Raw genomic sequence first — 16,127 nt, forward strand, 5'->3', positions numbered from 1 at the left:
CAGCAGAGCGAACCGGTAGCCAATGTACCAACCGGGTTAACGGATAAGAAAAATCTGACCGCACGGATAAATTAGCACCTCCCAATAAGAAACAGATGTTGCCTAGACAATGTTGCCTGGTGCCAGTGTTGTAAGCGTCGCGGTCTCACTGGTAACACAATTACATCGCGCGTGTTAAAATAAAGAAAAAATGGAATTAAGCTCAGAAACTGTGCCGTAAATACCCTCAAAGAACCCGTAAACTCGCAGAGTGCATTGAGATTCGGCTTGGATAAAGCGCCTCTTCGTGGTATGCTTGTGCTTGATGTTTTTAGTTAAAATAAAAATTCCCATTTCTTGTGACCAGCGGAAGAAAACAAACCAAACAATTTTGGAAAGCTTTGATTCTTGTGCGTGAAGTGGATAAAAAAATGAGTTTATTTAAAAATTAAAAGTTATTTAAGCAATAAAAACTGGGCCGAGCTAGATACTCTTTTGTTGTTGTTGTTGTTGCCGTTGGCGAGTGACACGTCCCCCCATTGCCCTCCCCCGCCCATTGACAACATTCCATGCAGTTGGGGCTTGTTTACTCGCTCTGCGAGAGAACAACTGAGAGAGCGAATGAGCCGGAGAAGGAAAAACGCGATTGCTGGTGGCTCTCTGTGCAACGTTTATCAAACCAGATGAAAAACAATGCTTAATAGTTAATAATTTCCACAGTGCGGTGTCCCAATAATAGTTTCATTCAATCTTTTTGCTGAGCTAGGTATTATTTGGTTTGCATTTCAGTTTATTGCGAAAGCAGAAGAGGCAACGGGAAATGCACGTGTCGTGGGGTGCAGAAGGGAGAGCAGTATACTCCCACTCTCTCCACCAATTTGTCGGCTCTCTTATCGTACAGAACATGCATCTGAACCGTGGTCTAATGGATATTTTTTAAACGCAATCTAGCCTCATCGTGAAAAAATATTAACTTTTTATTAAAATTTTTTTTAATTTAAAAAGGATTGAAATTTTTTGCTTGTGAATTAAAATCTAAATAAATCATAGTCAAAATTTCTATATTTACTTATGACGTCTAATTCGACGAATTTCACTCGCTAAGGATTTATCAATTGAAAATGGGATAAATTAAAAAGCATCAATTACTTCAATAGAAACTTCAACAATAGCATTTTTAAGCTACCTTAAATACCGAGTTGGAAGTGCTACAGACAAATTCGGAAAAATATATATCAGATAGTCAAGAGACTTGACTGTTGGGCCCCATTCTTGAATTATTGAATAATTTAATATAATATTTGTACAATACTTATAAAAACTAAAATAGATAATTAAATAATAAATTTTTTAAAACGCGTATTTTGTCAATTACAGATTTTTGCACATAGTAAAAAATAAACAATTATTTTAAAGCAATAAGCCGAGTGAAAATTTTACGGAAAACAATATAATATATCAATTAAAGTGAAATATTGTTGGATTAAATCAATTGAACTCTATTGGTAAGTGCGTCCCTGTTTTAAATCCATAACTTATAGTTTAAAATATAATTTCGGTTCTAATATATATATATATATACATACTACTATATATAAAACTATAATATAATTTATAGTTCTATTGCCAAACTCTGAGCTTACGACCCAACTTGGTAATTGAAAAATTGATTTCTTTCTGCTAATTAGTATGCGCATGAATTGCAGCTACTCTGCGCTCGGCGACGTCAGCTATTGGAAATGCAGATGAGCTGTCGTAGCCACAGCGAGTTTCCCCGTTCTGTTAAAAAAAAAAACACACTACCCAAACGAAAAGAAATGATCTTGTTTATACACATATATACAGCGGAAATGCATCATTTTCAGAGTGTCGGTCCATCTCTTTCTCCCTTTATCAGTTCCCTCCATCATCGGTCGCTCAATTGTGTCCGTCCGCAGACATCAGTACCAACATAGGAGCGTCGGTCCACGAAATTAGTGCAAGTGCAACATGCCAAACGCGAATCGAAGCGAGCCGAAAGGGTAACAAACTCTTAGATAGTAGACTGTTTATATATTTTTGCAGAACAAAAATAGATTTCAATCGAAACAACTGACAATTTTATTCGCCATTCGGCGGTGCAAGTATGAGATTTTTGCGAAAGGCTTGCCCTTGCTCATTGATTGAGCATTCTATCTGTTCGACTGCTGGGTTAATTAAAAGTTGATGGTCGGTCTAGGGCGGTAGGCATTGTACATCGGGTGTGTTATATAATAATTTATCGAAATTGGGTCACAGCACTCGGATTCAGTCGCTCGTTTGGTGGGCGGCTCGTGCCAATGTGAAACGACCTTATCAAGGATTCTGGGTCAATATGCTTACGCCATTTTGTCGGCGCCCCGCTTGGCTGCGCTCCCGTAAGTGACTTGCCTCTGCTGGTGTTAGTGGGGTGGGGGTGGGGTGTGTTTAGGGTGCATCGCTTTGTGGGTGGCACACTTGAGAATTGAATTCTGTGTTTAAGCAAGGGCATCGCTTCGCATTCGAATGGGGCGGGGTGGCAGCTTTGCTTTATTTACGGTTTGACGGTTGCATGCCACACGACCTGAAAGTGCATTAAACTACTGCATTGACCCCGTTTGGCTTCAGGTAATTGACATCTAGTCATGCAACTCAGTTTCCCTTAAGAAAACTTATAAAAATAACGAAACTGAACGCAATAGGTCTTCGAGCTAATTCTTAGTTCTGTTGAGTCAATATTTCCAGTAAGAATGTTAAAAAGGAATATGTGTGGCGAAGAGATCCACAGAAGGATACATAAACAAACAAAAACATTTCCATTCTATCTACAATGCAGAAAAGTTTCTGCACTTTCCGAGTAATTTTACTATCCTGTCTTGATGTGTGCCATTTACCCAGAACGCAGCATGTGCCTCCGTGGCGCAATCGGTTAGCGCGTTCGGCTGTTAACCGAAAGGTTGGTGGTTCGAGTCCACCCGGGGGCGGAAATAGCTTTTTGCTGTTTAATTATTTTTATTTATTATTTTTATTTATAAAATATATATTATTTACAACATTAATAATACGTATTTATAATGGGAGTTTTTATATAACTCTGATTACAAAATGGGAAAAAAAAAATTTTGTAAAAAGAAATCCGCCCCCGGGTGGACTCGAACCACCAACCTTTCGGTTAACAGCCGAACGCGCTAACCGATTGCGCCACGGAGGCCTTGCAATTTCCCGGAAATAATACATCACTTCAAATGTTCTATGTTACTGAAATGACCAATTTGGAACTGTTCATTTGTGAGATTGTACTGTTTAATAAATAAATAAAAATGGGAGAATATACAACAAAAAATAATGTTCTAAATGTCTAAACAGTAAATAGAAAATGGGCGTGAAGAAGCTTTAAAACAGCTTCACAAAATGGCTTAGCATGCATGGAGATTTTGGCAAGCTCGAAGCATGTGCCTCCGTGGCGCAATCGGTTAGCGCGTTCGGCTGTTAACCGAAAGGTTGGTGGTTCGAGTCCACCCGGGGGCGGCGCTTCTCTTTTTTGTGTGTAGTATTTTGTTTGTTTTTTCCTTGAGATGAGCTAACTAGGCGATATTCCATTTTTCGCTTGGTAGAGAAGGCAATCAGACATAATTACTCATAAAATCGAAATTCAATATGTTATAACTTCTTGCTGCATCTCTTTGCAGATTTTGGACCACAGAAAATAATGTAAAGATTGTTGCAAATGGACAACATGAAGGCGTGGCCATGCTTGCCCATCCTTTCAATGAAACAATCAACAGGTCATAGCAAGAATCTCATGAATCTCTCACAATGTACCGTCTGAATGCGATTCAGCAGCAGGAACAGCCACCACAACAGACAGCTGCATCTGGCGGGCAGAGCCAAACAAAGGTGAAGCGATCGATTCCCAGCCACGTCTTGCTGCAACAACAATTGTCGGCCGCTGCTGCATCCTCCCCCGCCAGTGGTACTGCTATTTCCCCCCTTTCTGCACCCACATCGTCCGCCGCCCACAACCATGCCGCCCTGACCTTGCTTGTGGCGAATGGCGGCGCAACAACAGCAACAACAGCCACGGTAATCGAGGATAAGCCGAAGCCAAATCCCACGACAATTAAAATCGAACCCATGGCAGACGTTATATCCCTGGCTACCGCCCCCACTGGAGCCACCGCCAATACCAGCACTGCCGCCTCCATAACACCAACTTCTAGCAAGCCAGCAGCGTCGACGTCGGCGGCAGCAGCTGCGTCGGCTGCAACCAACGGCCACTTGGTCCTGGTGCCCAACAAGCGGGCCCGCCTGGAAGTGTAAGAATTCTCAATTTCAGTTTATTCTTATATTTTTCGCTACATTTTTCGCATTATTTTTTTCAGCTCCGAGGACTGGATGTCCGCCAGTCCGAGTAGCGTTCCTAGCTCGGCGCCGCCACTCTCCCCCGGTTCGCAGAACCACAGTTACATGTCTAACGGTTACGCCTCGGAAGGAAGCTACGACGCCTACAGTCCCAATGGCAAAGCAGGTGAGTACTTTCGTCCTTTTTACTTCCGGGTAAAAGTGGTGCCAAGAGGTATGTTCGATCATTCGATCATAGGAACGCAAGTCGTGAATAAAATTGAGTTCCGACTAAAGATACAAGATACACAGATCGTTGTCTGTGATTTTAAAAATAAACTCGCTTAAATCGCTTCAAAATTCCTAAATTGTAAGCATAAAAAAGTAAATCTAGAATTCTAGAGTAAACAGTTTGAGAGCCTGTGGAAGACAGTTTAAGAGGATTAGAATGCCAAATTACCTAGTTTACCCAGTTTATTTGTTTGCAATTTCAAAAGTTTTTCAATGAAAAATTTAGCAATTTTAAATTCATTCCTGTCACGATTTTGTATGGGTAGACTCAAACTTAATCAAGTTAAAAAATGTTTTGAATGAATTTTTAGATGTTTGGCGCAAGAATCAAAGGTAAATTTTTGCTCAGTCTACTGAACAACAGAGAGTGCTGTTAGAGCAATAAATGTGAAAGGTTACGCCAACAGACCACAGATGGTGCTTAAGCCGATTTTCAAATTTACGAGGCTTCATGAAAAGTATGGAAAAGTTTCAGTATCTTTGGCGCCACTTATAATACTGCAAGTGTTCGAAATCGAAAACCTAATTTCGAAATGCATTCTTTTAAAAAGTGACTAGCAGGTGGCGCTCCAACTATGTCAACATAATTTAGCTTCTCTGTATTTTCAATAGGTGGCGCTGAAGTCAGAAACTTACAAATTTGTCGAGATATGTCCCGCCATCTGTCGAAAATGGGAAACATTTATAAATGAAAGCCTAGGTGGCGCATTAAAGTCAAATTGAAATAATAATATTTAAATAATTTCATTTTATCTTTGTGTTTCGCCAGATGGCGCTTATTCAAACTACTCAGCTTAAATTTACATTTTACAGAAGAGAATTTTAATTTACCAGAAATTTGGCGCACCACCTGTGGGATAGAGGAGTACTTTAATTGAAAAATAAAATTGTATGAAACCGAAAATAAAATTGAATTTGGCGAATAATCGTGCCCATAACAAATTTAAAAATTTGTTCTAACGACAAAAAATGCGAAAAGGCCCGTAGATTAAAGATGTGGCAGTTCAAGTTTCTGGGATGTGGCCTCAGAGTTGTTTCGGCTGCTTATCAACACTAAAAATCATATTCAAATTTAAAATATGATTAGTTATATGAATGTGTTTAAGAGTTGAAGACAAAATATAAAACTAAAATACTACTAGTCCAGTTAAATTTTAAAATAAAATTATAAAATCTCTAGCCTCGTTAAATAATTTGCATGAATCGCGTCTGTAATCCGGAAAAGGGCAATCTCAGTACCGAAGCGCATAGAGAAAGAATCGAAAACTGAGGTACATACTCCCACGCAGACAGTCATAGTAAAATAAGCCGAGAACGTGCCTTTCACCTTTCACGTGAAAGCGCGACCAGCTTCAAGGTCGCAGGCGCTGCAGACAACGAAAATAAAAGGCCAAGAACCCGGGCCACCCATTCCAATCCCAGTACATACACCCCCTCGTGTAAGCCTCGAAATTGCCAAAACGCGCCGATGTCGGACGAGGGAAGCGGCAGTCAGTCAGACAGACAGCAAAGAGGCAAATGAATGTGGTGTGGGTGGGCGGGGCTACGGTAGGCGTCTGACTGACAATGGCAATAAAGTTGAAAGTTCAAGGTCACCAGACGAGACGGCACAAACACACAAATGCGATGTCGACGTCGCTTTTCGTTTCTAAATACTTCTCTGCATCGTAAAAACTTGGGCTGTAGATGTACTTGGGACGGAGGAGGAGGCGCAGGAGAGGCAACAAACTCTGAGGCAGCACCATCGCCCACTGCCCACCGCCCACCTCCCACCGCCCATCACCCGCAAACTCTCAATCTCGCAAACCCGCAAGCCGTCCTACCCGCCAGACACACGCACAAGCCAACGCCCTGGGCACGGCTTCAGATCCCGTTTAGGGTCCTAGGGGTTTCCTTTTCTGCCGGTCCTTGGTTGCTTGGGTTGCTTTTATAACTCCTAAAATAAATGGCCGCAGTCGGCCCGAAAATAATCGATCCTTTGCCACCCCCTCCGGCTGGGTCCCCTCCGGATTGTGCGTGCGACCCAACCTGTTTTGCTTTCACCCGCTCGCTTGGGGAGGTGTCTGGCGGGGCGCGGGCTGCGTCGACCCAAAAATCGAGCAGCGTGTGTGTGTGTGGGTGGGGAGGCTGGGAGGGAGCGTGCGTAATGAAATCATGCCAAGGCTGATGTGGCTGGAAGGCCGAGCCAGCCAGACAGAATCCTTCGGCGGAGTCCCTCCCCCAGATGAGTCTGTGTGGTGAGTTGGCCACCGTTGTTGCCTTTATGCGTTGCCATTTCACCGACAATTGGGTCTGCTCTCTTCGGGGGAGTGTGCAATGGGGCGTATGCGCAATTCGAGAAGAAGCTCTCGAAGGCAGGCAGGACACAGAAAATTAATCTTTTCTACGCCGATTGGGGATTTCTGAACTATTTTCCAATGTTTTCTTGGCAATTTACTTAGTAACTCCCATGCTACCAATTTCTGGATTAAAATCGGTTAGTTAATCCGCTATTGTCTTGGCCAAGGCCACTTGAACAGAGTTAGCTTGAGTGCCCGATACATCCCCAGATTTCTTCCTATACTGATACTAAATACTGGTCAAGAATGGTTCAACCCAACTCGTGAATTTTCAGAACAACAAGTCTCCGAATAATGATGACGTATGTATGCTCCATGGGCCGGGACCAACTCACTCCAATTCTGTTTCACTTTGAGAAATGCCCATCAAAACTAAGAAAGCTAACCGTAACACGTCCTGCTTAAGTTTAAGGCGCAGTACCTTCTTAAATTTCGGGAAACTAGGTGCTCCTAACCCATAAATTAGCATAAAAGGTGCTGGCTCCGGGCACTTTCCAGAGAAACCTTAGCCCGACCGAATCGAATCGATCGCATCGATTGAACAATGTATGCACTTAGGTTTGCCGATGTCTAGACGGCCGAGCCCAAGCTTATACTCGGCTTAATCTGCGCAGGACACGCAACGCCAGAAAGGAGGCAAGGAGCAGCCAGCGAAGCGCTCCTCAAGGCTTCCAACAAAGGTCTTTCAATCATGTGCCCGAAACATGATAACCGTTGCCAGTCTGGCTTTGTGTCTGGACTCTGTGTATAAAAAGCGCCTGGATCTCTTGGCCGGAGAACTGGTTTCGTCGCCTCGTTCTCCTCTCGCTTGCATTTCCTGATTATGTCTTAGAATTTTTGGCTTGACCAAAATGCGATCTTCCGTCCTCTCGAATTTGTCGCTGCGGTTCTTGTTTGTCTCGTCCTTCTCGTCTTTTGTTCAAGGTCTTCGCTTCTGCGTCGGAGCTTAAGGGACAGCTGCTTTTTTTTTGCAACCAGCAGGTACACTTGTCTGCCTTTGTTCCAAAAATAAAGGAGAAAAAAGCAGAACTTTTGCCTTAGTGTGTCAAATGGTCTGCAGGGGTTGCTTAACTACTGCAAACGAGCGCAGCCCTGCCGGACGGAGGGGCGGACGGGTGGACCAGCGGGCAACCGGACGGTCTTCGGTATCGGTGCAAAGGCAGAGCCATTGTTTATAAATTGGCTGGCACATGTTTGCGATTCTCTCTTTCTCGTTATTTCTCCATGCTAGCGTCCCTGTACCGAAAAGTATGTATTTGGCTTGACCTTGATCTTGAAAGCTTATGTACATGCCTTGGTATACATATAGGGATACATTGCTACGTCATTTTTTATGGGGAGAGCCAAAAAAACACTTTTTTTAAGTGCACAAGTGGAAGTGCACTAGAAACTTTTAAACGAGTGATCTTGAGCTTCCAGACCAGTAGGATATTTGTCAGACAACTGAGAGGCGGAGGACAAATTGAAGATTGTTTTCAGTGCATGGAGCGCTCTTACACACTTTCCGCAGCACCCCGTGGTAACCCAGTGAGCTTGTAACCCAATTAACTTCCATTTCGCACGGCGGTTTCAATTCAGAGTTCGAAAACGGAAAGTTACCCCAAAGCCCAGTGCACATGAGGCGCTGCCGAAGGGTTAAAAAACAAATTTGAAACCCTGGATGAGAAGCGTTACCTAATAAGCTACCTCTCTGGCGTTCTCGGCTCGACCCAGGTGCACATACGATTGCCACTGCGATTGTGTGCGTCTTCAATACGTGGAAGCATAAATAGGCCAAATGCCATTAGCACAAGAGCCTCGTGCGACGCTGACGCTGTCGATTGAGAGAAGCGGGTTCTTGTTTGCTTCAGAATTCTGCCTTTTCGCGTTCGTCGATGCAGAATGTGGGTATGTCGGTGTGTGGCTGTGCTTCATGCAGAACCCTCACAATTAATTCGCACAACACACAAAAAAGGAATCAACGGAGATCGAAAAAAATAACAAATTCTCCTGGCACACAACCACATGGATACTCCCTTCGAACTCACACACTCGCATGTGGCTCTGCATTTGCGAATTAGGTTTGTCCTTGAAATTCATGTGAAATTTTTCGGTACGATAATGACGAGCCGAAATCATAACGAAGTTTATCATGTTTCATTCGAAAATGGAGGTAAAAGTCCCGGTGAATAAGTAGGGAATATTAGTTTAAAGCTGGTAGGTAGGCACTGCATTAAAGGGGAGGGGATCTTCAATCTTCAAAATTGTAACTATTGCTAAACTATCATTTGTCAGCATCATTTTCAAGATCTGAGTTATGCTTATATCATTCTTTTAAATAACCATAAGATGATATAGTCTTTGTGATCAATATCCATTGATTGGAACAGATTGTGACCCATAGATTTGAGACTAAGCCCTCTAGGAAGTGCTGAGAAGGTAATCAAAGATGTGGTTATCCTGACGGGCACTAAAACCCACTGAAAGAAACTTTAGCATGGAACTAGAACATCCTATCAAACACTGAAAATGTTGCTTTTGCGTCCTGGAACAAATTCATAATTCCCACCCATTTAGGATACCCCCTAAACGTGAGATACGTGCTGTACCGAGATTCAAATTTATAAAATAAACAAACAAATAGGTAAATAGAAAAGGGTGCCAACTGCAGAAGATGCGACCATGACCTTTTCCATAAATAGTTTGGAACTGGGAGTAGTATAGTTTCTAATGCTAACATAAGCGGAGGACTTCGGAGGACCAATTGCTATTTTGCTAAGCTCCTTATCGTCGGCTTGTAATCCATAATATTAATATTCCAATCTTTACCCAAAAGAGATGCTATTGGCAGGCAAATCGCGATTCTCGCGTCTGGCTCCTCTGATACATTTGTGATGGAATGGTGGTTTGTTCGCGTATGAGTATAAAAATATAGCATGTGTGCACATGGAACACTCACTGCTATTGCCGCTGCTGGGGCTCGGGCTGGGGCTGGGGCTGGGACTTTTGTTGTTGGCGGGCGGACTGCTGTTTGCACTTTTTCGCATATCGCTGCTGGCCTTGAATTAATACAGCGAACTTTGGCTTTTGGCGAGGCGCGAGAGTTTATCGTACATCTCTGTAAAAAGATAATTAATTTCATGGCATCGGCTCTGATAATTACCGAGCACATTTCATTTTCTCCTTCTCAAATTGTATCTTATTTTATTTTTTTTGCACACATTCCCATGCATACATATTGGTATGTATCTATGTATGTACATTATATACATATATCGTTTTAGCTGGTTGCATTTTGTCACCGATCAAAATGAAAGCGACGAGTGACTTTCGTTTCACGCGAATTCGGAGAGAGATGTCCACACGTATATACATACATATAAAAAGCGAGTATACAAACACGCGCGATAATTTCCAAAAATGTGCCAACAACAAAGAGCAACCCATTTCAAGGTCACACACACTGCTCCACGTCCAGACGCAAAAAGCACTCACACCGATAAATTTTGCAAAAAATAAAAATAAATAAATAACAATAAACACACGGTCGAGATAATTTTCGCTTTATTATTTTTCGGCTTTATTATACAGTGCGTTTCAATGTTGTAGGAGCAGTTCAGTAATATATGGCTACGGATCACGATTAGTCAGACAACAAATGATTTCAGTACATAGTGTAATATTTATTTTTAATAGCTTTTGTTTCAAAAAGCCTCAATGCATGAGTATTTTCGGATGCTGTAACTATCTTAAAACTGTCATGCTAACTGTCATGCTTGGAATGCTAATATTGCTCATAGTCCCATTGAGCTCGTATTTGTCCCCCTTCCACCAGTCACCAGCCGCAAGTTCTCTAGACCCCGCACACATGCACGCCCGTTTATTTATTATTATTAAATCAGGTCAGAGACCCATTAACACATATACACCCCGAGTGGCGGGCGGGTGGCAGGAGGGGCCGTGGTCTTTGTATATTTCATCAGTCGTCATCGTACATGGTGTTGTTTCTCTCTGCTGAGACAATTATCTGAATGCGTTTTGGGGGTCGCTCTCCGCCAGCCAGCCAGTCAGTTAGTCAGTTAGTCAGTCGGTCTGTCAGTCCGTCAGCAACGTCATCAAGATGGCCGCTGAGCGAAAACAAGTCGAAATGCCAGGTCGCTAAAAATAGACTTCATTACGGTGCACGTAGACTTATTTCTCCGAATCTCGTATTTAAAGCAGATCCACTCAGATCCGAGCGGATATAGACGAGAACAGTACAAAGGAGGCCTAAATTACGGCACACACTCCTGACAGATCTGTGTCCTTCAGTGCATATCGCATCGTATCGCGGTCGAGATACAGTATCTGGGGTTTCGGGTGCATTGTACCCACATTATTTAGCTATTAATCATAGACGCACACCTGTACCTGAGCTCTCTCTCGCCCGCATTGGTGTTTATGGGAGCTCTGAAGACATCAATCAATACCGAGATGAAAGCACAAACAAGGCGGCCTCCCCTTCGCCGCTGTTTCCCCTCTTTTCTTTTAATTAATGGCCGCTCTCCCACTCTTGCTCTCGATTGCTCTGCACTCTTCTTTTCGTTTCTATTTGCGTTATTCGCAAACTTTTGTATCTCAGCCAGAAGATAAATATACCAAGTGTCATACTCTTGGAATGGGTTGTTTAGATGTGCAGAATACTAGATACATAAGTATCTCAAGATCTGCCAAGGAGCTTACATATAGTATGAACAGAATTTCCACAGTATATCCTGAAAAATTAAGATACTGAAATTTAATTATCAATAAATGCATTGGTTCTAGGCTACTTAAACCTGCCATTCAATGACAGTCCCTTTTAAGAAATAATTTACATTTTATACCTTTGTTTTGTTCTTTAAATGTTTATGTATTTGGGTAATATCCTATGATAAAGCAAAACAAATCTTTTTAGGGTACTTTAATACCGACTTAAGTAATTTTATCACTTTTCACTGTACAATGTGCACTTATTTGTACACACATATGAAAAAAGGCATGTACATATGTTTGTATATATGTTTGGAAATATGTATTCGTTGCACTCGTCGTCCCGCCAGTTGGCGAGATAAGCGCTTGTTGCGCCGCTCATCGCCGTTAATTTCCACTTGAAAGCGAAAGTGTATGTAATGTCAGAATTCTATTTCTATTGTAGGAGCGAGTAGTATAGGTAATTTATGAATTGTACTCGTGGGCTTAGTCAGAGTCGAAAAAACCCCTGTCCCTTTTATATAGGCGAAAAAATTAATTAAATTAGCTTACCTGTTTCGAGCGTCAATTCAAAAGCGAATACATGCAAAGCACATACGTATGACCTCCGAATTTCGATTATATTTTGCGGGAAAAAAACACTGTTCAATTGGGGGGAAACAATGAACCTAAAACGCAATAAAGTCTGATAATACCTGCAAAAATTTGCTAAAAAAAATATTTATATTTATAAACACATGCATAAGTGTGAGTGCATACATACTACGTGTAAATGAGAACAAAGCTTTTCAAATCACAGCGACTGAAAATGAATTCGCTTAAACAAAGGCTAAGGAGCAGCAAAAAATTAACAAAACCCTCTGAAGCCTTAAAAGATTATAATTTTGACTCTGAGTTTAAAGAATTTTAAAATGAATTTCTAATAAATATATGTAGAGATTAAAATGGCCTTCAATTCTTGATAATATTATGAGGAAAACACTCTCATCTCACACGTTTCCAATGCACATCCCATGTTATACCGCTTGGTCTGTCGCAGACAACACGGCGTATGCGAAATATGAATCATACGCCGTGTCTACGAACCACAGCCATTCAGCTGTGCTCTGTGAGTTCTATGCGTAAAATGTGCGTGCGACGGGCATTAGTTATCGCTTGGGAACTCAATGAACCGCAGACAGCAAGCATGTACAGATGTATGTATGAGCGTGTGTACAGGCCAATTCAGAGGAATAAGAAGCAAACACGGGAAACGACAAACAAAAACAAACAACAGCAAATCAAGGGGAGCAGTGCCACAAACTACAGGTGCGATAGAAAGCAAGCGACAGTAGAGCAATTGGGATTTGCCATAAATAGTTGGCATTGTTGTTGCGGCTGCAGCTATCGCCGGAGAAAAGGGGTAGGCGAGCAATACGAAAACTATTGCGGTGGGTCAGGGTGAAAATGAAATAGAAATCTATGAATAGTTGCGAGCGGTGCAGAGAGCCGCAGAGAGCGGGAGCCGCGATATTAAACGCTGAATAAAATTTCCTCCTCTCCGTCTCCGCTTCGAGTGATTAAGCAAATAGTTTGCCGCAAATTAAGTTTAATGGCGGTGCGACGGGGATAAGCGGCTCGGCACTGAACAAGTGCATTCTGATTATGCTTTTCAGGGTCGCAGACCAATTCATTCACCGGTTCAGTTGGCTGGCTACAGCTAATTAGTTCGACCCGAATATCTCTTTCTCTAAAGAACCAGACTTCTGGCTGACCGATCTAAATATAGCACGTGGATATTATTTAGTTATTTATCGAGTCTACTGCCGGAATTGGTGTTTCCCAAGAAGCTTTTTTGAGAACGGAACACCAAGTGCCCGGCTAGCTCAGTCGGTAGAGCATGAGACTCTTAATCTCAGGGTCGTGGGTTCGAGCCCCACGTTGGGCGAAGATAACTTTTTTGTTTCTTTTCTTTTTTGATTTTATTTTACAGTTAAGAAGAAAAATAAATAGGAAGAAAAAAAGTTTGTTTCTGCGATCCTGCCAGGAGTCGAACCTGGAATCTTCTGATCCGTAGTCAGACGCGTTATCCATTGCGCCACAGGACCGGTTGATAGTGGCGTTTTCATTCTATCTATTGAGCAGCTATGCCCACTGGGCCCTAACGTATTCAGAATCAATTATAGCCGACTCGCCAGAAGTTGAATATTTTATTGACCAAAAAGGGCCAACTTGAATGCGATGGAGTGACTAGCTCGAGCAAAAACAAAAATTTTAAAATATAAAGCTCGTAGAGTATAGCGACGAAATGAAACGAAAAAGCTAAGCGATGGGAACACGTTTTTGCGCTTCACAAAACAAGACACAATGACGATGATTATAGCGAAGGCGTGTGTGAGTAGGGCCGTGCGGGGCGTGGCAGCTGCTGTACTCAGCACTCGCGAACAGGGAGGGGGAGTGGCGGGCGCAAGGCAGACACGGTCACGGCAGCAATAACAACGATTCGGCAATACAAAGGCAAAATGAAATTTTGCCAAAAAAACTAAAAGCAAAAAGAGAATAATATAACCAAAATAAAAAAATAAAAAACCAAAAAAAACGACGAAAGTAAAACCAAAATGGCCGCCATCGGCTGCACTTCGGATACACGTATAGAAATTTCGTCTGGCTTTCAGACAATGGCCGGGAGAGCGAGAGGAGGTGCGTCTGGTGTTCGAGGCATTTAAATGAATTAGAATGGAAGTCATGAACACTTACTGGCACAGCGGCGCTGCTGCGGCTGTGTAGGTGCGTGGCTGGTCGCATTTCGTTTTCGCATGACACAGATACGGATTCACAGATACTCAGACCCGCAGACGACACTTGATAATTCGGGAGCACTTTAGATACATATCCCCACCACTCTGGGCCTCCAGCCCTGACCTTAATTCCTCTGTACACTCGTATTTCACTCGCAGCCCGCCAAAGTCTTGCCCAATTTTCGGAAAAGTTCCGAATCTAATCTTATCGAAGTCGGAGTCTTGTGATTCAGACACCTCCCGAGAAGTGATCGAGAAGGTGTCAATGCTCTAAACAGGTTCAATACACTGCAAACTAATACAACAGCCCACAATGCGAAATTAAAATTATTTGTTAAAATGAATCAAGTAATTATTGTGTTAGAACGCATTTGAGGTTTGGCGGTTTCTTAAAAACTGCCAAGAGTTCGTCGATTTGTCGGGTTGTTGAACTTTTTAGAAAGCTGTGCAGTTTAGTTTAATGTTTTATTTATTATGTATTTGGCTTTACGATGGCGTATGTCAATACTGATTTATTTGTTTTAGTTTTTTACTTGAAGCAATACGACTCTCGATGCTGGAACGGAACTGGTTTCGGTCAGGGAATGCCTGCGGTTTGATGGAAATACAATGGGAAAAGCAGGAGCTCTTCTGAGGTGGGAAAGTGTGTAGTTTGGGCACCTTGACCCAACTCAAAGGGTATAGAGACTTCGTGAAAGTTAGCGTTCTGCGTTTTTCAAATTCCCATTGTTAGGACGGTAAATAAACAAATATCAAATGCACAAATGGGGGCACTATCTCAAGGTCGCTCCCAATTGTGCTCGGGTGCGCCTATCTGCTCGCACACCCCCGCTTCCACTCTGGTCTTTGCCACTTCCCACTTCCACTTTCATTTTCGGTTTATTTTCGCTTTTGTTTGATTTTTTCTATTTACTATTTTTTGGCAAACAACCTTCGCAAACTATTTTTATCAGTGAGAGTGGAATGGGGCCAATGGCAGCACCATTTCTGTTCGGGGTTAGTGTGCCAATTAACGATTAGATTATGCCGACACCGCTGGTGGCTGGTGGGTTAATGTGCGAAATAATTTGCGGTTGGGGAGTTCTAGATGCTCGCCCGAGTGGTAAACAAATTACCTATGCAAATGCCATTCGATGCTGGTCAAGTGTAAAGTGATTCGCACTGGGCTGTCCTAAAAATAGGAAACTAATATAAGACGTTTCCTGTCTTGCGACTCTCCCACTTGCGTAGGTGGTCTTCCGTAAGACGCATCCACTGACTTATTCCTCGACAATGCGTCATTCCCGCCCGTCCAGGGCTCTCTGGGCACGGCTCCGCAAGTTGGGCTAGTTGGCTACTGATGGCAAGTGCACAGACAATAGTTACCTAGCCGGTAAGTAAGGTCGGAACGAGTCGGAAGATGCGGGTGCCCCAATGACGTTGGTGGCCTTACGAAACCCCGACCCCATAACCATTACGGGTGACATTACGGGTAGACATATAAACAATAGTATAGTAAATTATAACAATTTACTTGGACGTGTAGGTCATACTCCGCCGATCCTAATTGTTTGTCACACCAGGTCCTCTTAGAAAGAGATAATTTGGGGGGAAATCCCAAACAAGAATACATATGCACCTTGTAAGGACGGAGATTTCCCCTTCGTCCAGTGTATTTGTATTTTACAAACTTATTGACTTGAAATATCTGAAT

General features: G+C 42.5%; 1 protein-coding gene and 5 non-coding genes across 6 annotated transcripts in view; 4 read left to right on the forward strand and 2 right to left on the reverse strand.

Annotated features, from left to right (window-relative positions):
• Positions 1 to 57: 57 nt before the first annotated feature.
• The window catches only part of LOC6496654 (ecdysone receptor), a 58,043-nt gene continuing 41,973 nt past the window's right edge, over positions 58 to 16,127 (forward strand). The window contains exons 1-4 of the mRNA XM_032455709.2: positions 58 to 389; positions 1,357 to 1,484; positions 3,666 to 4,292; positions 4,359 to 4,504. Coding sequence (XP_032311600.1) covers positions 3,793 to 4,292; positions 4,359 to 4,504 — 646 coding nt within the window. The 5' untranslated portion in view covers positions 58 to 389; positions 1,357 to 1,484; positions 3,666 to 3,792. The remainder of the gene's footprint in view (positions 390 to 1,356; positions 1,485 to 3,665; positions 4,293 to 4,358; positions 4,505 to 16,127) is intronic.
• Trnan-guu lies at positions 2,887 to 2,960 on the forward strand. The gene has a single exon. It is a non-coding gene; the product is annotated as a tRNA-Asn (tRNA).
• Positions 3,114 to 3,187, reverse strand: Trnan-guu. The gene has a single exon. It is a non-coding gene; the product is annotated as a tRNA-Asn (tRNA).
• Positions 3,431 to 3,504, forward strand: Trnan-guu. Its single transcript has one exon. It is a non-coding gene; the product is annotated as a tRNA-Asn (tRNA).
• Positions 13,512 to 13,584, forward strand: Trnak-cuu. Its single transcript has one exon. It is a non-coding gene; the product is annotated as a tRNA-Lys (tRNA).
• On the reverse strand, positions 13,672 to 13,744 carry Trnar-acg. Its single transcript has one exon. It is a non-coding gene; the product is annotated as a tRNA-Arg (tRNA).

The sequence above is a fragment of the Drosophila ananassae genome, chromosome 3L (assembly GCF_017639315.1).
Source record: "Drosophila ananassae strain 14024-0371.13 chromosome 3L, ASM1763931v2, whole genome shotgun sequence".
NCBI classification, from domain to species: domain Eukaryota; kingdom Metazoa; phylum Arthropoda; class Insecta; order Diptera; family Drosophilidae; genus Drosophila; species Drosophila ananassae.